Source organism: Balearica regulorum, chromosome 2, assembly GCF_011004875.1.
Source record: "Balearica regulorum gibbericeps isolate bBalReg1 chromosome 2, bBalReg1.pri, whole genome shotgun sequence".
Classification (NCBI taxonomy): Eukaryota; Metazoa; Chordata; class Aves; order Gruiformes; family Gruidae; genus Balearica; species Balearica regulorum.
Genome location: NC_046185.1, coordinates 110,744,444 through 110,767,139, shown reverse-complemented (window position 1 = coordinate 110,767,139; position 22,696 = coordinate 110,744,444). Strand labels below are relative to the sequence as shown.

Genomic DNA, 22,696 nt, shown 5'->3' with positions numbered 1-22,696 from the left:
GGTTTTCATTCTAAGCACAACTCAGGTTAATTAGGAATGCCATTGTAGTTATAAACAGTGAATGTGTCTTGTTGGTTTCTACTGTCTTTTACACTAGTAAGCTTAAGCTAGTAGTAATATATTACTTTCAATGTCAAGTTTATAAGGTTAACTTTAATTGACAATCTGTGCCTCTTTAATTAATAGACTGCAATAAGACAAGGTACATAAAATTTGCAGCAATAAGAAAAGCCGTAAGTAGTAAGTCAAGACTGCAATTAAATGACAAAGAGCAGAATAAAGCTTAGCTGAAATAGTTTATCATTTAGGCTGATTCCAAATCAGCAAAGATATTTGTCTTAACAGTCCTTTGAGTTCTTTAACTGTATTTAATTTTATTATTTTAACAATGAGTATTGCTGGGGTCCAGACGCTCATATATATGTTGTATCTGAGGTAGTCTGGAAATAGCCTGAAACCTAGAGTGCTGCCTGCATCCTTATTGCCCCTTTAGGGGATTTGAAACCAGGCTGCTCATAACATCCACCTGCCCTTTCAGCAAACAAGGCCAAACTCCTTATTAGCAGAAATTTTAGGCTTCCTGGTCTGCCTTATGTCAGTGTTGTGTGCTCACCTTGAGGATGATAGATACATGGAAGCAGCCAGGCACAACATGGTGGGCCCCATCCATGCTGAAGGTAAGCATGAAGTTCGTGGCATCCTGAAGATTCACATAAAAATCGAGCCCCAGGGGTGCCTTCCAACAGCAAATAGTGCAGGCAGCCAACAGATTTGGCCTTGAGCCCAGCCATGCAAAGCAGACGGTTGCAGAACTGCTTTAAGAGGGTCTGTGTAACAGGCTTTGATGTTAAGAAAACCAAACGAACACCAGTTTTATGTTGGATCTTCAGCATAAATTTGTTCACATTCTTAGTAGTAAGTCATCCTATGCCAATAGTCATGGGGTCATATATTCAGCTATATCTTTTTTTCTTGCCTCGCAATCAGGCCGTGTGATTTAAGCGACTTAGAGTACCTGGATGAAGAGTTCCATCAGAGCTTGCAATGGATGAAGGATAATAACATCACAGATATCCTGGATCTCACCTTCACAGTGAACGAGGAGGTGTTTGGACAGGTGAGCACAGCTATGCAAAACATCTGAAAAGCAAATTTGAAGCTGACAAAGTTGAGCATGATGAACATCTTTCTGTCAGAACAGATCCTTTAGCCTTTCAATAACATTTTCTTCTCCTACCTTCTGTTTCTTTCAAGCCACCTGTTTCAATGCAGATGTTTATTCTTAGGGTGTATCATATAAAATACCAGCCCCCCTACAGGCCTATTGAGCCACACACTGATGAGCATGAGGAATTCTCTGGAGTACAGCTCCTCTCTCCAGGGTGTAGTTCACACAGATGTGGCATTTAGTGAATGCAAGCAATTTAACTTAAAGCTGATGTGACTGAAAGGATTTGGGGGTGGGGGTTAGGAGGGAAGAAAAACATTTGGCAGGTGGTGTAAGACCTGGCAACTCTCACCATTATTTTGTCTGATATCTCCCTGTTGGATTGTGTGTCTCTTGCTTACCTTGTACATACTTAACAGCTTAGTACGTACATCCATTTATTGTCTTTTCTACCACTCAACTCTACCTTAGTCAGACAATTCTCTTTAACCTAGCTGATCTGGATAACTATAGTCTTAAATTGGGTGCAACCCTGGCTTAAGTGCAGACTGGCAACCAGAACAAGTGTCTCCTGTGGGGTTCTTTGGCTTGCACTGAAGCCCTGGTGCTCTTTGCTGTTGTAACCCATGCTAGATTATAACCATCTCTGGAAAGCAATATTGAGACCAAGATTAAGGACCTCCGAGGAGATACTGAAAACTAGAGAGGCTGAAGAACCAAGCTCGCAAAGTACTGCAGAAGCTCAAGGAATGGAAGTTAACTTGTGTAAGGAACAGACAAACAATATCAAAGGGAGTGGAAAGATCAGGTGGATCTTGAAAAGAAAGTTGACAGGAGGAGTTTGCAAAGAGGTAGGGGTAGCTCTGCAAGCTAGGGGAGAATTAGACTAGTTTCTGAGGGGAGGAATTCTGGCCCTGAGAGTGAAAGGGCTGCTCCGCTATCAGCTTGAAAGTAAGAGAAAGCAAGCAAGACTTCAGGGGATGTTTTCAAGACTGAATTTAGTCTGCTTATAGTACAAGCTCATGACAGATGAGCAGAGTCAAGAGTGGATGAAATGAAAAAGATGGAGCAGAAGAATTGAAGTAAGAAGCCCCTATAGGAAAGGTAACGCTGTTTTTCTGCAGGACTTAATGCAGGGTTTTTTCACGGGCTTTGAGCTGAGAGCTTGCATGGCATTCAATTGACAGTACAGTGGTTTCCCTGGAAGGTATGGCTATATAAAACTAATACACAAAGACAGACAGAAACATACAGACATATTCACAAAGATAGGTGAGACAAGTTTGTATTTACGTTGGAAGACTGCAAAGATGAATAAGAATCTCAGCCTGAATTGCCCTGATGCATCTGAAGGTAACATTTGGCACACTAATTACCTGTTATTCTCTCCCCAAAGAAAAGAGCTAGACAATTACTTAGGAGTCTGTTGTGAAAGATAAGAGATGGCTCCAAAGAGAATAGGAAAAAAATCACAATCTGTTGTAGATACTGTGATATGAAAGCAAAAGAATACTAAAAGCCAGATTTTTATGCCAGTTCACATGTTGTCTAGTACTATTTCATATGTACTAGACACTAACCTTGCTAGATCAAGTGATGAGGAAAAAAATGGTTCTCACTGTGAGTTACGACTGTCAGAATCCAAGAGTCCTAAGTGAAAGTGAGATTTTTTTTTTCCCCCTCTTCTGAAATTTGCTAAGTGCTGACAGCAAAATAACGAAGAAATCGCAATCACATTTTATGCTCACAGATGGATCCCAGTTGGAAATTCTCACATGCCAAGAGTATCTGACCACTTAAATGCCATCTGAACATTGCTTTGCTGGATACATGTGCAAGTGTAGATCACAGTGGGAGCTCTGCTAATGTTTAAGAAGATGGATTTCAAAGGTTGGATAAGAGAAACAGGAAGTAGTGGCCTCTTTGAGAACCTGTGTGGTAGATGGGTTACAGCCCTTTTGTCCTGCTTCCACAATGACTTATTATGGACCAGTCACTACTACTTTCATTTTTAATTTCTTGTCTCATCTCTGACGTGTATTTTAGCTTTTAAACTTTTTGGTTCTTTCTTGGTACCTTTTTTATCAGAATTTACTACTAGGGAGCTCTAACCTTCTTGCATGCTGGAGCCCGGAGCATTACTGTAATAGCAAAGATACCATGTCAAACCAAGCGTCACACATTTGTACTGGTGGGGACTGGATGCCAGTTTGAGAACTTTGCTTATAAGACAGAGAGGTGTCAGTTGCTTGTGACCCTAAGTACTTTCTCATGCTTTTACCAGTAGAAAGTGTTCTTCCAGGCCTGTCTCTGAGCTCTGTATCTCTATATGTGGATAAGGTCTGTCACCCAAGCCCTAGCAAGTGCTCTAGTCAAAGTAAAAGGAATGAGCAAGATTGATTGAAATGTCTCTTTGCTACTCTCAAACCTGATGCTGAATTCTAGTCACAGCTGTGGTTAATGCCTCTATAAACAAGGAAGAAAAAATATTGATTGCCTGCCTCCAATTCTAGATAACTAATTGTATTTGAAATTATATGGATAATGAGAAGTTGAAGAAATCACCAGCATGTCTAGGTGTTTGTGGGAAGTCTCACAGGAGATTTAGAACATCTGGACTTAGGGTTGTGCTTAAAGCTAGACAACATTTAGTCATTAGTTTTGACAGATTTACCTTAATGCCATACAGTCTTGAAGAATATAGCATGGCAGCTGGGCCAGATTCTTACCCTCTGGATGATGCAGCGTTGCTTGTATAATGGTGATGCAGTGATTTACATTTGGGAATTTAACCTGAACCAACTAAGAATTCCAAACTCATTACATCCAACCCCACTTGTTCCTGCTGTTTCTCAACAAAGCTACAGATTAGATGACTCATTGAGTGTTTCCATAATTCATAATGTTACAACAGGTCCCTCAAGCAAAGTGACCTAAATACTATGTATGTTGTGTGCTGTCTGTTGGGGTAATAAATAGACAATAATATAAATAGTATGTAAATAATGCAAATAATGAATATGTATTCATGCAGCTGATTTACTATCTGTGCTAGACATCATTGTTATAGCAGCAGAAAACTGAAGAGGAGAGCAAAACATTCTTCCTTTTAAATCCACTGGATTGAATGTGAAAATAATTGCAAGATAAATATTATTTTCTGTCACATGTGAGGAGTATGTGCTTGCTGGGTAGAATCTAGATCGATTCCTTAAATCCATTCTCAATCTTAAGCCTTAGTAACCTAAGCCAACTAAATTAACCATTAAAATGCAATGAAATGCTGTAGCTCTTGGTTTAAAAAAAAAAAAAAAAAAGTCATTTACAGTGCAAACACTTCTCAGCTTTGGATGGCTGATACAAAACTCTGAATCCCACAGTGACTATATTTGTCTTCTGTGCAGGGTGCTGTACAGGTCTTCTTTAGGTAGTGTATTGCAAGTATTTATTTTGTGATAATTTCTTTGGCTATTGGCATTCTGAGTAAACACTTTTATTAGCAGTTGGGGAAGGGTGACACTTGTTGCCTAAGAGAGAAATAGATATCCCTTCCAGTGGGCAAAACAGTCTGCCCATTCCAATACTGTGATTGTCTCTCCATCCTATTGCTTTCCATACTATTGCTTTGATAATCTACAGCAAGTAGCAAGCTGGTATGGTGGTCACCCTCTCTGCAGCTCCTAGGGGGGGAAAGGAGAGGAGAAGGGTGAAAAGACGGGCCAGAGGGGAAACACTGTACATGGCTTATGGATGGTGCTCTCTGAATCAGTCTTTGCTGGTAGAGTTTGGAGTAACCTAAAGGTCAGTCCAGCTTCAGCTGGGGAGAAGGCTAGGGCTGAAGGGGTGTCCCTCATTATCCTTTTTGTTTCTACTGCAAATGGATGAGAGGCCAGGAGTCCAGAACTAGAAATATGGCTGTTATATTTTTCCATTTACATTTTCAAAGTACAACTTAAATTTGAAACAGAATGTGATCCATATGTTGCTATGCCACTGTTTATCTTTGTTCTGTAGGTGACGGAGAGAGAGTTGAAATCTGGAGGGGCAAATACAGCAGTGACAGAAAAGAACAAAAAAGAGTACATCGAGAGAATGGTTAAGTGGCGAGTGGAACGAGGAGTGGTTCAGCAAACAGAGGCCCTGGTCCGTGGCTTCTACGAAGTGAGTAACAAAATGATGGTCCCAACAGCCTTCCATTCCTCATCTGAATTAGATGTTGCTGTGGTTAAACAACGTTTCATCAGTACCCTAGGAAATAGCTAAGCAGACACAGATGGCAGGGAATTGGAGTGCCTGGATCTGTAGAGACAGAGACCTTGAATGTGGCATGTTTAGCATTAAGGGAGAAAGGAAAGAAATGTGTATTCTGAATATGATAAAGCATAACGATCAAGAGTTAAGAAAGATACTGCTTTCCATTCACATAGTAAGAGAGGTAGGTGTTGGAAATTTTGTTTTACCCTGCCGTGACACAAAAAGAAGATTGTGAAGAACTGTACACTTCAGTGTGGAGCTGGTGTGACACACTGTATCTTCAGGGTCTCATTCCAGTAAAGGTGGTCCTAGGATGCAGTCAACTAGTGTCTTACTGGTATTCATGCATGCTGCTCCATTGTCGTCCCTGGATTTTGCTAATTTGTCTTTGCTGAAGACCTGGATCTGAGAACACCCTTCTGGCAGAGCTGCTACAAGGACTGCCAAAGACTGTGACTTTGCTGACCAACTCATGTAGTCACCTATTCTTGCCCCCCCCTCCCCGCCCCTACTAATCATATTCAAACATGTGTCTTGCCCTGACAGCTGTATAATATAAGTAGAAGTTGAGGGCTATCTCACAGAGGGAAATAAACTGAAATACTGGCAACCCTGGAAAAGGAAACAGTAGATAGTGGACACACAGAATAGTACTAGTAACTGATGGCTCCAGGCAGTTGTGCACTGACATTTACTGGGGGTGGAAGCCAGTGAGGGTGACTTTGTAGCTGAATAGACTTGGTCAGCCCTTTTCTGTAGAGAGGGGTTTGGCTAAGTGATTCCGTAAAGTGTGCATATGGTTCACTAGCTTTTTTTCCCTGTGAATACTGCAGGCTGTTAAAGCTTTTGGTTTCACATAATGAAGAAAGTGAACCTTAGCTGCATCTTCAGTGGATGAAGACCTGAGGGCATTCCTATACAATTGTAATCAAATTCCAATGCAAAACAAATGTAAAATAAATTGTCTATATTACAAATCCTGTCTCTGACTATCAAAATCACTTGTCAAAACGAATGTAATAATGAAGATTGTTTTGCAGAGATTACAGCCTATCATTTGTATTGTTTCATTCTGGTCAAATCTCATGTGTCATCATTGTTTGCAGCTCAAAACATCAGTAGACTGCCTGAAGAAGAGCACAGATTTATCAGCAGAGGAGTGGAAGTTAGCTGTGAGCATGCAGGCTTCATCAGAATAAAGAGCTGGCCATCAGAGCCATAGGTTTATGAAACATTGCATCTGCGTTATTTCCAGGCTGAAACTATGCTTACAAGTGTTTTTTGTTCCAGGTTGTAGACTCCAGGCTTGTCTCTGTTTTTGATGCCAGAGAACTGGAGCTGGTTATAGCTGGCACTGCAGAAATAGATCTCAATGACTGGCGTAACAACACAGAATATCGTGGAGGTAAACTGCCTGCTGATGCTTACTAATATCTTGACTGTTTTCAGTCTAAAACATGGAAGAGTTGGTCCATCTTTTCCTCCTGTCTTTCCTGAGGGAAGTGCTCTATTTTGTTCGGGAAATTTTTGTGAAGAATAACTCATGAAATAAAATAAGTAAGATCTCAGGTTTGGATCAACAGATGTAAAAATATTGAAATTGCTTCTGCTACTTCTATCTGGATTTTACCCAGTCAGTTCCTACCGACTTAACAGGAGTTTTGACTATTAAGGACTGAAAAGGATTTGCAGTATTAGATCTAAAAGTTACTTACGTAACTGTGAATGAACTCCTGGTCTCACTGAGAGTAGTATCACAAGTCCTCTTGGCTTCAGCAGGGAGCTGAATTCAAGAGCTGAATTTCATGGTTCCCAGTTACACTTCAGCAAAATAGAGGTCTTGCTTAACCATCCCCTCAGCCTAAACTATGTCAAGCTGTATTTTTTCCCTTCTCCTCTAATGCTTCACCTGGTTTTTCTTTAAACACTGAACGTGATTTACCCAGCCTGTCTTGGATGATGGATAAATGTGAAATCCACCAGTTTTGCACTACAAAAGGAAAGTGCCTGAGGTTCACAGATCCTCCCCTGAAATAGAAGGTTTAAGTCTTTGCTGCTCACTGCCCAGCCCTTGTGTTACCTTGAAATACCACAAGCACAGCTGGTCCCTCAAGTTATTCTCCTCCTCCTTTTTTTTTTCTGTTTAGTTATTGAAACAGATTCAGCCCGGGTTTATGCTGGCTTTCACTAGCACAAGTCAAGACACAGAGCCCCTCAGGTGGGAAGTTTGCTAGGGAAGGGCTTGTGGCAGCAAACTCCTTGTCATATATTGAACACTATTGCAACCCAAAAGAGAATTTATTTGGGAACCAGAAATTGTTATCAGGACTCGAACTGTGTGGCATATCGCAATTGGTCTTTTATATCTTGTGGAGGTAACCCCAGTTCTTGCCAAGGGATTTGCGAGAGGCCAATGTACCTGAAATATATATATATATTTGAGTTTCAGGGTTTTAAATGAATTAGTAATATTACAGTATCCACACCCAGGACAAGATGGGGACTGGGATCTACTGCTCTTCAGGAACAAGATAGATTGTTAGGTCAGGATCTTTTCAGTAGGAAAAGGGCAGTTCCTACTGCCCCATGCTAGGGAGAACATATTTTGATGCTACACTTCCCACTTAGAGAGGGTGATTTTAATTTCTCTCTCTTGCTTCTTGGTTTAGGTTACCATGATGGACACATAGTAATACGGTGGTTCTGGGCAGCAGTGGAGAGATTTAACAATGAACAGAGACTCCGGTTGTTGCAATTTGTCACTGGAACATCAAGCGTGCCATACGAGGGCTTCGCAGCTCTCCGAGGGAGCAATGGGTTACGGCGCTTCTGCATAGAGAAATGGGGGAAAATAACCTCCCTCCCAAGGTATGTCCCAACTAGGATACAAAAACAGAAGTGCTGTGACAAAGATAAGCCTAGTATTTTTTTGCATCTCTCTGCCAGTGAAAGGTAATGAATACAATAAGGACATCTTAAAACAGCAGAGAAACAATTATTAGTTTGTTCTGTAATTGCATTTGGAGGAAAGTGTTTTCTTTTGCTGCCTTTTTGATTTGCAGGCTCAATTTAAGCTACTTTGAATCATGGGAAATGCTTAAGATAAAGATTTCCGTAGGTCCAAACCTAGTTCTCTTATTTTGATTTTGGAACAGATCCAGAGCAGCAGGAGCCTGTCAGCTTGTTCTGTTCCCTTTACTTCCAAAATACTAGTAAAAATACTTGTGAACTTACAAAGCCATGAAAGCCAGAATCTGTCTCTGACTTTTGGCTAGAGACCTGAGTGTAATTCCTTCATTTGCTCTGATGGTTCCACTTTTTCATCATGAGGAAGCTTAGTGAAGGGACTTCAGACCATGTGGTGATAATACCCCATTTGTTACATCTAGTTGAGTCAGCCAGCTAGGAGCTAATGAGCCATAATATCATACAGAGTCAACAGACTTCACAGTGGTTCCCAAAGGAGGAATCATCTTCCTTTTCAGGATGAAGGGACTGGGGCACAGAGGGGTGGTCTGACTTGCCTAAGGCCACGCAAGAGAGCCATGGCACAGCCAGTGATAGATTCAGCTTTGAGTTCTGTTCCAGCACTTTATCCATGACCAGCACTCGTCCTTCCTCACTGAAGTGTGTCACCTTTTCTTGACTGTCCTTACAGTTGCCTGAGGCTCTGCCCCATTGAGATTACAGAGCATTTTTCATGGGGCCACATCTCAGCATCTCTGAGATACTTTTGCTACGTGACCCTTTTACATAACATTTGCCCTCCAAAGGATGCTTTCTTCCTGCTTTTACCATTTGCTTTCAGCTGCAGTCCAAAGGAGGCTACTTTCATGGCACAGAGAGAAAAATCTCTTCTTGCAGACCTTGCAGATACCTTCAGACAGTCAATTAACAATAGGTCTGGTCCAGTTTTCTAGTTACTTGCTGTCCACATTGTTTACGCAGAAGCATACTCTAAGCCATGGTCTTGAGCAGACCTCCAGAGTCCTCTGGAGAAGGAAAGCCCAAATATGGTCACCCTCTTAGTCCAAGCCTGCTCAAGTCCATACTTACGCAGTGGGGAGACACAGGAGCTGGACCAGGGCACTATATCGGCAGACATTTTGAGCTGACATCTTACATTGACTCCCTCTAAAGTCAGGAAAAGGGAAGTAAGTGTTTTTAAGGCACAATTCATCTCAGCCGAACTCAGAAGTTTAAAATAGTTCAGTTGAATTGCACCTGGTACTTTCTGATTTATGTCTGTCAACCATAAAGACTCCACAGAGACTATATGAAGAACTAGAGCCTACATGAAAGCTAGATGTAGGCACTGAGATTTAAAAACAGATGAAAACATATAAGGTCAGTGAGATGACTCATGCCCTCTGAGCGTCAGCCAGCAATGTGGAAAGAAAGCCTGAGAGCTACAGTTTGCTATGCATAGGCCTGACCCTCTTTTTGCAGCACAGATGTATATATAGTCTGGTTCTATGTAAGGGTTTCAGAGTTGACCAGGGGCATTCCTGCCTGTGGACAGGCAGCAAATGGAAGTCACAGGCTTGTGCAGCATTTCTGCAGAGCTTTCTTTGCACTCCCTCTGGGATGGAAAGGGGTGAGAGGGAGGGTGGATCTTGGTGGGAGCACAGAAAATGCGTTGGGCTGACCCATGGAGCTCTGAAAAGGTAATTGGCCTCTTTCTGCTCTGCTTAACTTTCTTTGTGAACCTAGGCATTACTTATGACCTAGATTCAGTTAGCCCCGAGATACATTAACGACTAATGTTTGTCTGCTGATCACCGAACTTGTTGCTCTCCCTGAAAGAGGCCTCTTTTCCAGGTGAGAGTTGTTAGCACCTTTTAGAAGTCTTAGAGCTCTGCATTCATTTTAGCCAGGGGAAAGAGAAACAACACTTGCTCATGGGGAATAAACACAGCTTGATCACCCTGAATTATTACCTGCATTTTTATAAAATTATGGGGTGCTGCCAAGTATACACAGTGTTAAGAAATACTTAAAACACACAGGCTAAACCTGGAGGCTGCCTAAATCCTTAGTTAAGCAACTAAATAAATGTTATTTTAAACTTTTTTTAAATGCCTGATTATGGATTGCTCGTGTTTATTTAGATTTACTTATGTATTTACTTAGACTTAGAGGCTAAAAAAAAAAGTCCTATGTCATATCCTGTAGGCCTTTTGGCCCCTGTGATATAATATGAGTGTAACTAACTTTAGCTGTTTAAAATAAACCACAACAAATTCCCTTGTCCTTCTGACAATTCCTACAATTTCACAGTGAGAGTTACCCTTGCTCCGCATATTCAAAGTCCTAGGGAAAAAACCCTCCAGCTTTCTCATGTCTTAGCAATCATCAGATTTAGTTGTTCATGTGCTTAGGTGTGGATTGCACCTCTTAATTACCGGCCTCAGTTCTTGGGCCCTGACCCAATAAACGCGATGCTGTGAGAGGTGTTGTGGAACCTTGCACAAAGCTGATGCATTTGGCTTTCCTGACATCCAGGTAGATGGTCAGTCACTGGGGACAGGTTAGTCTGGCCTTTGGGTTTTCAGCTCCTTTACAAAATACGAAGATGACTTTTAGCTCTATCAGGAGAGTCCAGGACTCTGTGGACTCTGTATTCTCTCACTCCTGCTCCAGATGGCTGAAGTAGTTAGGCAACTCTCCCTTACATCTTGTTCTTACTCTTTGGCAGTGGAGCATGCAACTGCCATTTGCTTACAGTGAGCAAAGATGTGATAATACCTAAACCAGCCATGCTTTTGCAACTGCAACATGGCACTCCCAGAAAAGAGGCATGGTGTAAATTTCCAAAATGCAACACGTTTTGAAGAAAAACCACTAATACATGATGCCTAGAGTGCTTTGTGAAAGCACTGAGGATAAGCAAGACTATTTCAGGAAGGTTGAGAATCCCGTAACTTCATTCTAAATTTGTGCACTTATTGATCAGTACCAGTTCCCCTACGTGAACAGTGTAATGGTGTGATACATTCATGTAAGACAAACAAGAGTTAGCTTACACCAGTGGTTTATTTTTGGAGTATGCATGTGTACCAGACACATTATTCCTATCTTATATTCACTTTGAGTCCACACATGTTAGGAAGTCAAAGTACTATACGGCTGAGATGTTGCAGTAATCCCGGATCTCTAGATGATGACCCTAAAGCAGGTTCCAAAGAGAGTGCCAGGTTTACAGATCTGTCAGTGTACATGCGAACATGGTTTCTTCCAAACCGATGTAGCTTGTTATATGAAATAACACTGAATAGTTGAATAGGTAACAGGTTCAACCTCTTGTTCATCAAGGTTGAGTTTTACTCTCCCTACCTAATACGTAAAACTTTCTCCCAAAATAAAGGAGTTACATATTTTACTTCTTTTAACAGGTTACCTGAGTAGGGATGGATGGAGAATTCTTCCAGCTTTAGCCTCTTCTGAAGTGGGAAGCCTCTCTTCACCTTTCTTGGGTCATGCAGATACTTAACGAGGAGCCAGTTTTAGCAGCAGTTTCGCAATAATTTATTCTTTGTTCCCCAGCAAACATTAATGAACAGACACTGGCTTTCTAGCTGGAATAACACAACTTCATCTGATATTGTAGGAGCTGAACTCCTGGCCCAAAACAAGCCCGTGCAAAGAACTAGCAGGTTTTTCTACTATAGCTATAGGAGACAATAGTTCCCTCCTCTTAAAACCTCAGCCTGCAAAAGCGTTCAGTGCCTACAGATGCCACTGCCCCGTCTTCTGGTTGTGCTCCTCACCTGGCCAAAACTCCTGTCAGCTCCAAGGTTACTTCTGTTTGAGTATCAATTAAGTAGGGACCTCAGCATGTATCCCAGTGATTCAAATAATCACATTTGACGCAATGAGGTCACTTTCCCCATCAGTGCTGAGCTGCAACTACCCTTTCATCAAAAGAGATTTTCATTCAGCAGAGTAATACTAGTGATTACCACCATTCTGTCTGTGGTTTATGTATGATAAATATTACCAGTGCTAGTAAATATCTGATCTTTTGTAAGAGAATTGTGTCCCTCTCTATTAGATGATCAAGTATTTAATCACTCCAGAATCCCATATAGCAATCTAGAAAAGATTGTGTATGACTACAAAGAACTTTGTTCTCATCATTTCCTTCTTTCCCAGTGGTCTGAGTGCGTGTGCTTTGCTGTCTTTTATCATTCCTTATCTCACATCCCTCTTCTCTTTCCTCTTTTCTCACATACAACAGAAACACCATCTACAGATCTACATTTATCTATTAAGCAGTGGTTCCCAGACAGCATATAAGTGTTCCTTGTTACAGACAAAAGGAACAAAAGTTGTTTCCTGTGGGTCCTGAGGTTGATCAAAGAGGGGTTTGTGGGTTCATCTACAGAAAACAAAGTGAAAAGGAGAAATGCTCAGTTTCTGCCTGACAGGCATGGTTATGTTAGAATGCTAGTCTTACTTTAGTTGATAGGTTCAAGGTATAAATAAAATAGATGAGGGTTCTGTGCACTCTTACTGCCTTTGGACTCTCATCGTTATGGGGATTAAAGGAAGTGACAAAGAAAAGAAGAATGTAGAAATCTTAAAATCTTATACTCATAATTTTTAGAGAGAATTCTTAAATAGCACAGCACCATGAACATAGAGCAGGATTAAAGGTTCAGACCCACCAAAATTACTTTGAGCAATAAAGACAGACTGCCAGGAAGAATGAAATTTTAAATGATCCATTTACTGCTTTACTTGCTGGAGGATGAGGGCACATGAGGGTCAGAGTTGGTTTACATGACTTTATCTTGCATTTTCTTCTAGGGAAGCCAGAATCCTTTCCATAAAAGCTCTTACCAGTCTAATTCTTATTCCAGACCTCTCACTCCCTGAACACCCTCTCAAATGTCAGCAGGCTTATGTGGTAGGAGGCTTAATCAAGGGAAGAAAGACTTTTCTCATTGCAATGACTGTTTCTTGCACTGCTGATGTAATGTTTTCACCCCAATATGTGCAGCAAGCCCAGTACTACAAAATAGCAAGTGTCCCCTGGATTATGCTTACTGTAGTCACTCTCACTGGGATCAGTAGTAGGATGTCAATACCGTTCAGGAGGAACTTACCCCTTTGGAAGACAAGGCAAAGAGTTAGGCAACGGTGAGTGTTACGGAAAATATCCTTGCCTCTTAATTGCCCTGAGTACTGCAGTATCACACAGCAATATGATATAACAGACTAGAGGCCGAGCAATTTGTCTTTAGTCCGTTTTGGAAAATAAAGGTTTCACCTTTCAGTTGCAAGAGGCAAAGATGCTATGCACAGCAATACTGAGGAAAGAGGGAACACTGAATGAGGTGTCCTAATCAACTCTCTCTCTTATTTCGAGTGAGGCAGAACATGTTGTTCAGTTGCACAAGTAGACACCACATCTGACTTTTGCAGCAAAAAACTGATTAGACCCATTGCTGAATGTACACCAGACACATAATTATTTCGTTGTAACACTGAGTGGGCTTCACTGGCATCATTGGAGTTGCAGTAGATCCACATTAGTTTCACAGACCAGAATTTGAACTCAGGTTTTGCCCTTAGGAATATATTGTGTTTTACACCTTAAGTAGGTAGAAGTGTAAACCTATCCAGCATAGGACTCCTGAAAATTAGTTTTCATTTTTTATTTGATAGTGGTTTTTGGAGTGAAAGGATTTTTTTCTATAAAGTTGTTGAACTGGAGAACATGAGAGTGTTTCAATATTTCCAGGCATGTTAACTTTCCCTTCCTTTCTTGTAATAGTTTCTCCCCACAATAAATTCTTCGAGACCTTCTACAGCAGAGTCCACTTCTGTAGGCCTCATAATAGGAAAAGGAATGGATCTTTTCCTGAGTTTGACTAAGTCAAGAATGACTAAAAGTTAGCAGCATTGCAAGTTTTTTTCATAACCAGTATGAAATGAGATGGATGATGATCAATCAATATGAATGTCTGCAAGAAAGTAAGCACCAGAGTCAGTGGCTGTGGATATGTCCACACCACACAATAGAATGCATGAGATGCTATATACAGTTAAATGTGCCACAGTTAAGTACCATACAGAGATATTCTATTACTTTAGGTTCAGCAAAGTTACATTAGCAGAATCCACACCTGAGCCACCATGACTATGCTGTTTCCAGTTCTGGAGCCAGGCAGCTGAGCTCCTCAAGACTGGCCATCTCTGAATGGTGCTCTCTTGCCCATGATAAACATGGTCTGAATGGACTACAAGAATCCTTCAGTTAATTAACTCCCAGCAGTTGATACATATTGGCAATGGATTGTAGAAACAACTTACGCTGCCAGAGATTGCTGAGATAACAATAAACAGTGCAGGCCTACTCATGGGTAATACACATGAGCTGCCATGTTTAATTTCAAGACATGTCTTGAAAAATGGCTTTATTAATGTTCCTTTTTCACTAACTCACATGTGTTCCCAGCTCATTTCCGCAAATTCTGTGTTTATTGTACACTCTAAGAGTGACTGGCTACCAAATCTTCATTCAGAAGGGGAAAAAGGATGATAAAAGCTCTCCTAATTGAAATTGTGCAATGCAGTGAAGATTACGTGCCTCTGGCTATTTCAGTTGCCTTATTGCTTTTAATGATTCACCACTGGTGCTTGATAAAACTCTCGCTCTGAATCTGCAAGTCTCAGGCCAGCCCATCTACCAGTATCATGTTTTTCTCACTTTGTGGGTGGCCGAAGAGATGACTCGCACAGTTTCAAATAGTTTCTCCAAGATAGCTCTTCAGCTTCAGTTTTGAAGGAATAACATTGGATTAAAGTATGAGATAGAAAAGCTAAAAGTAAAACAACTTCTTGGCTTCTAAAAATACTAGAGGCCAGGAGCTTAGACATTGTTAGCCATTGAGGCTACATTTCCTTCTGTAGGGTTTTGTCAATTCACATTTATCGGAGGGAGCAAGAGGAAACAGAAGTATTTTTAGCATCATGTAAAACTCCAAACTGAAAAAAAAAGAAACAATTTTAATGAAAATGCGCCCCCTCTGTTTGTTGAATGACCTCTACATTTTTTTCAGTCAGTTGAAATGGATGAACTGTTGGGGCAGGGACTCTTTCTTTGCTCCTCATTTGTATAGCACCTCACATAGTGAAGTGCAGTCTGCGTCTGGGTCTAATTGCTACTACCAGAAAAGCTGCAACAAGGTAGGAGGCATGTGTGGAAACCGTTCCATGGCTTCTTTTGAAGGTGCTGCCAACTGGGGGTAAATATAATGATAGAACTGGGGGAAAGAGGGTCATCAAGTTGGCAGCTTGCTCTATACAAAATACTTTGCTTTTGCCTTGGCTACTACAAATAAATAACATTTAAAGGCCAGACTTACAGCAGATGGCAAACAGCTGACTTACTTATGGGAACATTTTCAGCAACCTTCCTTCTTCAGTTAGCAGATCCCTGAACGGTCTTGCACCAGGCAACCCTACCTCACTATAAACACATGTGAGCCCATTCTGTTAGTGTAATTCATCACATTGTGCTCGTCCACTGGTGCAAAACTCACTACCTGCTCATGTTGGATGTACAGCTGAGTTGAATGTTTTTGGAAAAACTCAAAGCAACCAAAATTATAGTAGTGGAGTTTTCTCTCTATTGGGGTCTAGATCCCAGCTCCTCAGTGACCTCCAGTGTTCTTCTCCATGAAGAGCCCTTCAACATTGAATGCAGAGAATGATGTTATGTTGATACTTCACTTGTGTCTTCTATTTGAAATATTCATGTGTATGTGCATGTATTTCAGTACCTCAGATTTTGGCGGAATTTAAGAGGTTTACTTTAATAGTTAGAATTTCTTTTTATCTCTCTTGAGTGAACTTGAACATCTTGAGTCTCAGTAGGAACTTGTTTTCCCTATTCTTATTTTCTCAAGTTACTTAGATTAAACTTAACATGTAGCATATTTTCCTTTTGCAGGGCACACACATGTTTCAACCGTTTGGATCTTCCACCTTACCCCTCATACTCTATGCTGTATGAAAAGCTGCTGACAGCTGTTGAAGAAACTAGCACCTTTGGACTTGAATGAGGGGGTTCAGGCACTTCTGGTGTTTTTCTGGCTGATGATGTCACCTTTCCTGTCCACCATCATTTGATCTTGGTTTCCCATGTTTTTATTTTTGAAAACAAACAAAAAAAACCCACAAAAAATCAAGATTGACAAAAGCTGTGCATGAAGAACTGCCGCCCTCTAAGATCTAACCTTCATGCTTTCATCCTCTGTTTCCAATGGACTGCTAGTCTGTATGCAATAGAAAAACAACTGTCTCAAGGTTTCTGTATATCTCTACATACCTCCATTAATAACAATGAAAATACAAATGCAAGTTACACTACACTTGACCAAATGTTAATAAATGTTTACTTCCACCTACGTTGATTAAAAAATAAAAAAAAACCTCATCAAGCATTCCAAGCTTTTATATGCCCACATCTTCTAAATCAATTCACAGCCCATCTTACTTCTTAACTGTTGAATTCAGTACTAGGAGCTGGTCAAATGTATTTTCATCCATCTTCGTTTTCCCTGTATGTATTGTCCATCTGAGAGACACCTATGAGCAAAACTGAAATTTTTATATACGAACTCATGATCCACATCAGTTGCATCAGCTGGAACTGGCCCAGATACATGGTGCAGATAAGACCTTCAAAAACTAAAAAACCAACCTGTAACGCAATGCAAAGCATAACAGCGATTGTTATGATTGTTACTTGCCAGTACTGGAGAGAACTTACTTACACTTCAGAGATACTGGGAGGGGCATCTCCATTGTAATGTTTACCACACAAGAAGCACAAGGTTGTGCACACTCAAGAAGGATCTTATGTAGCATAAAGGACAAGGCTCCCTTACCTTAGTATTGTATATGACAAGGAAAAGGGGAAATAAGAAGAATGTTCTACTCTTACGAATACCCTTGGGTTCTGTTTACCAGATCTTTGTTTTCTGATGTTTAAAATGCTCCTTTCCAAATGAGAAATCTAGACAATCCCATCCCCTGTGTCAGAAGCCATTTATTTTCTGTCAGGCTGGGCTAATCTATGGTTGCTGGGGGTGGTTTTCAGTTCTATCGTTTTTCTTTTCTTGTTCAGTGCAAATCTCCATAACCTCAGGAGTGGTTGTAGTCAGAAGGTTTTAGTGTAGGGTCTATTGAATGAGAAGCTGCAGTGATTGAGGGTGCTTGTCAGGAATGAAGGAGATGATTGTAACTCTCTTTGGGTTAAGAATTTGTTGTACTTCCTCTTGGAGTAAGCCCAAAGGCCCTCCAGTCATGTTAGGTACCACTAAACTGAAGTTCTAGCTCTTGTTACTGCAGACATAAACCTCTTCGGTTTGGTGTACTTTGCATTCTAACTCTGAAGCCAGGGAATGAAAGGAAAACAGCAGTAGGCTTGTCTTCGAATGGATTTCGCTGAGGCTGTTACAATCGAACATACTGCTCTGATTGTTTCCTATTTATTAATCTTTGCTGCCCTTGTTTTCCAAGACTAATCTCAGATTGAAAGTGTTTGTCTTAACTGGGAAAAGGAAGTACGAAGTATCTTTACTTCTGACACTAAATATGTTAAAGGATGTATGAAATATGAAGTGAGAGACTTGTGAAGGGTGAATGAAGGTAAGTGAGAAGGTAACATCGTAGTGTCTAGCAGCTCACATGAAATACCACACCCCCTTGGGGGCTTGTTACTGGTAGTTTTGTGTTAGCTATGCTTCAGAAAACTGGAAAGTCAGGAGATCGGTTCAGTGTCTGACACGTCTAATTCCTGTAAGTTTTCTCTCCAGAGAAAATAATTGGGCCCTGCTTTCCCACGTATTTTTATGATGGCTATACAGAAACTCATCAGACTTGAAAAACTGCGCATTCTGAGAGTTTTAGATTATTTTCCTGCTTTGATTCTTAGGTCAACAGGTATTTGAAAGGTGATGGACCCCAAACCATGTTTCTAAGCAGAAATAGTAGCTTTTGTTAATGATATATAAAAAATGTGGGATACTGAAATTGCCCCATTCATTCAATTTCTGCAACATTTCAGCCACTTTTATAGTAATTTACTGTATGACTTTTACTGAGAATCTATTTTCTAGTATGTGTTATTATTCTTATTGAGTACTCCTATTACAGTTCTGTACTGAGGCTGCAGCTACGGGCCAGCTTCGTTGTACCAGACACCGAAAATGATGCTTCTCATTTCTACAAATGAGCTCTCAGTCATCTATTCCACATGACCAGCCCCACTGCACAGTAGAGATGGAAATCTTAAGTTTTTTCTGAGAGCGTCTGTCACATGCACATGAATTGCATCAGAGCGAGTCACACCAGGAGACTGAACAGTGAAATCTTCCAATGTATGTAATTTCTGCCTCTTCACCACTGGGCCCCAAAATCCAGTGATTGTCATATGGTTCCTGTTTTATTCCTGGTGATGTTACAAAGTTACCCACACTATGGCAAATGTTGGATGTCTTCTAACAATAGAAGAAAAGAAAGAGAAGTATCCAACTGGTTGGTCTATGTTTGGCCGAGGAAAATAGTGCATTGAGAGCTGTCTCATTAACATAATAAAAAAGTTAAAAAAAGAAAAAAATCCAATCTTTACAATACTGTATAAATTTTTTAAAGTATTTAAAAACTATATTTTATTAAGAAAAAGTGAAACTATTTTTTGTAGCATAATAAAAAATGTTTGTATTTCGGAGACAGCATCAAATCCCACTGATTGAAACAAGGAAGGCTTTCTCCTGAAATTCTTCTTCATGACATGTTCTGGCACTCGCAACACACTAAGCTGGATTAGGTGTTAGCATCTCCATGTTTGGCTGATGCTATCTCAAGCACCTTGTGTGTTCCTCCTCTGGGAAACATACAGCCTAGCCAGCTACTTCACGTCAAAATCCTTGGTCCGAGCTCTCTTTCAAGTGCACAGCCTAGTATTTTTAAAAGGTTGCTTTCTTAGGTGACTGTGATGACATCAAAGTAACAAGGTGGTGCAGATTTCCTTAAAAGTTTTTTTGGATCTAAAGGCAGGAATAGAGGAAGACAGTTGACTATTTTCATAAAACAAAGAGAAAGAAGATGCCATACTCAGCTTTTCTTGCGTTCTATCATTCCAGTCCTATCCCTCTTCCCAAATGCCCTACCCCAATAGGTTTTCAAACACTGACATCATCTCTAGGCTATCCAGATCAATGCTTCACAGTGCATTTCTCCATTCATTGCATCATACCATGGTCTGAATCCGGTCCCAGTCTGGAGCGAAGGGGAAGCCGTGCACCTAAGTGGCATCGTAATGTTAGAGTAAGTGAGGCAGTGAATGGTGCTAACAGGAGAGAGGGAAGAACCCATCTCCCTTGCCCTGTTGTTTAACCTGCCCATTATGCAATTAATTGACTTTGTTGTTGTAGTTATGCATATGTAAGGCATATACCCTTCCTTGTTCACCTTTTGATTCAAATGCTGTTACTCACTCATATAATCATCTGTGCTCTCCCCAGGTCCGCATTTTCATTTGTAAAACACTGACTGTTAATTACAGAATTTCTGGTTTCATTGTTTTCCCACAGGCAAGACTAAAAGATATTAGGGCAGATTTACAGTGAAATAATCTGTTTAGCTCCTTCACCTAAGTTCCATTTAAACGTGGTGGTGGCTAGAGTAAGATAGGACATCAACATCAATAGATTTTAAAATACAAGTGAAAAACAGAATAGGCAATCTGACAGCTGTTGTGAATTGCACTTTTCAGTAGGAGCAATGAATAGCGGTAATTTGTGCGTTTGGTTGCAGAGGGCCCATATCTTTCTCAAAGTGACTGTTATGATGGTGTTAATGGTAGAGGGAGGGGAAGGGATATTTCTGTTGATGAAATCCTGTTGCCATAGTAGGATTCAGCTGAAGACAGGAGAATGGAAATAGGTATCTTAAATCATCAGTAGGTCTTCCACCTTGAAGTGGTCTCACCGACTGTTCAACCACATAAACTATGCAGGATTTGATCCAGTACAAACAACCGTACCTTACTGTTAATTGCATCAGGTCTCCACCTGACAATTGCTGTTGCTTCAGTCTGCAGTACGTTACATGAGCATTCAGTTTCAATCATGTGGCTGTGCATGTTCAGAATTTGACTTTCATGTTCTAGGGAGATCTGTGGCTATCACAAGGCAAGGAGTGGTCCAAACTACATCTAGCATCTAATGGAGAAATCATGAGTTTTGTACAGGTCTGACACAGAGGACTTTTTTCACCCAGTTTGCTCAAGTGCCCATGAACTTTTCAATGAACTGTAGCTAAGGTTTGAGTTCGTAGTCTAGTCCGAGAGACAGCCTGTGTGGAGGAGGGGTGTTTGTTGGGTTTGTGTTTTGTTGTTCTAGTTTCACTGTAACAAATAATTGACATACCTCTAGTTGAAAACAGTAGGAGACTGAATTTGGACACAAAAATCAAATAAGAATGAAGCTAAAATATACACGCACAGAGGATAAGTTAAACTCATCCTTCGCTATTAATCCTGTGACAGTCTGTGGAATTCCAGAAGGACAAATTTGACTGGAGATTTGTTTAATTTCTGTTGAAATAATTATTTGCCCTGTCTCCATAGCGATATTAATAGGGCTTCCCAGTCAAGATTAAACACTTTCAGTCAAATGCAGACCAACAGATCTTTCTACAACAAATGCGGTGCTTTTTTCTTATTATTCTTGCTGTACCTCAGTGTTCGTTATTGAAAAAAAAAAAAAAATGACTGCAATATACTAAGTCTGGGATAGGTTTTCCAGTTATCACAAGGTCCAAAAGATTGGATTGTTACTTTCTCTCTAGTGAGTCATGTAGTTCCTTTGTTCTAGTAGAAAAACAGATGCCTGTAGATAGTAGATACTAGGTATAGTAAATATTGTACCATTAGCCAAATTCCCTGCAGCTTCCGATTTATCTAACAGAAATATCTGTTACGGTTTTTGTTAAAGACTACATAAAGTCAATGGCAGGAAAGGTCCTCATTATTGGACTGATTTTGCTTATATTGACAGAAAAATGTCACATGATACTCAGGCTGTGCTTTCTATTCAACCATATCACTATAGAGGAATGTCAATAAAATCACTTTGTTATGGCATTGTGTGGACTGTCTATTACAAAGAACTGATTTCATAGAAGATGTATTTTACTAGAGTGGGTGGAAACTGGCACTAGTGAAAGTCCACTGACTGAAGGAATTGCTCTTCCAGGATCTTATCCTTTCTGACCATTGCATTCAGGCCCTTCCGCTGCTCTTGTTCAGTTTCTCAGGGTACATGTCTAAAACCTGAGGTTCTCCCCATAAATGTGCATAACCAAAGCCCCCATGCTCTCCTGGACTACCCTAAGACCAGCCCTGCCTTGAAAGTATGTGAGCTTATTTGTCGCTGTAGAAAATGCCTGGGCAGAGAGAGAGACAAAAGAGATGTATATACTACTTACGCATACCTCGCTTCTAGGTATAATTACTGCATTATGGGTATGAAATGCAAGTGCAAAGATGATTTCTTAATAGCATATGCTGGGTCTGCATTAAGTGTTGACAGCAAATAAATGGCAAGATGGTCTGGCATTCTCAGTATGTCACACCCATTTCTCTGCTGCTCGTCACTGTAATATCTCAGGCATGTTTCATTAGCACATTCCGGGATAGATTAACACGCCTCAGATACACCGTCAGCAGACACCTTGCTGACCATACCTGTTTTCTTACATAAATGCCGCCTCATGAGGGATGATGGTACAAAAGGAACTACGTGAAAGCTTAAATATGAGGAACACTTTTAATAAGGAAAAATATAAACCCATGAAAGATGCTCCAACAGAAATGGTAAGTATATCTTGCACAAGAAAAATCAGTAGCAAATGTGGCTGTGAGAACTCTTAAGAGACCTTCTGTGGTCAACACTGTGCTTCATCATCTGTGGAGAAGCCCAGGTCCACAAGCCCAAGGCCAGCACTGGCTCTTCTGCAGCAGGAACATTGGTGGTGGCAAGAGTGGCACCCGCTCATGCATGTGCTCACGAAATCTGCATCTCACAGCCCAGCCTTTATTCAAAACTTACCTGTGTGACTGTGCATGTATGTGAGGAGGAAGTGGGGCGAGAGGGCATTTGTGACGCTAAGTTACATTTCTCTGAATTTTTCACATATAAAGGAAGGAAAAATCAGTATTTACTAAAAGGCAGTGAGATGAGCTGCTGATCA

At 40.6% G+C, this 22,696-nt stretch overlaps 1 protein-coding gene across 5 annotated transcripts in view; it reads left to right on the top strand.

The window, feature by feature from the left end:
* Positions 1-19,058, top strand: part of HECW1 (HECT, C2 and WW domain containing E3 ubiquitin protein ligase 1) — a 273,833-nt gene extending 254,775 nt beyond the window's left edge. For all 5 annotated transcript variants that reach the window (XM_075745311.1, XM_075745310.1, XM_075745307.1 and 2 more), the window contains 5 exons: positions 988-1,117; positions 5,183-5,329; positions 6,713-6,827; positions 8,092-8,290; positions 16,386-19,058. In XM_075745311.1, coding sequence (XP_075601426.1) covers positions 988-1,117; positions 5,183-5,329; positions 6,713-6,827; positions 8,092-8,290; positions 16,386-16,497 — 703 coding nt within the window. In that variant the 3' untranslated portion in view covers positions 16,498-19,058. The remainder of the gene's footprint in view (positions 1-987; positions 1,118-5,182; positions 5,330-6,712; positions 6,828-8,091; positions 8,291-16,385) is intronic.
* The last annotated feature ends 3,638 nt before the right edge of the window (positions 19,059-22,696 follow it).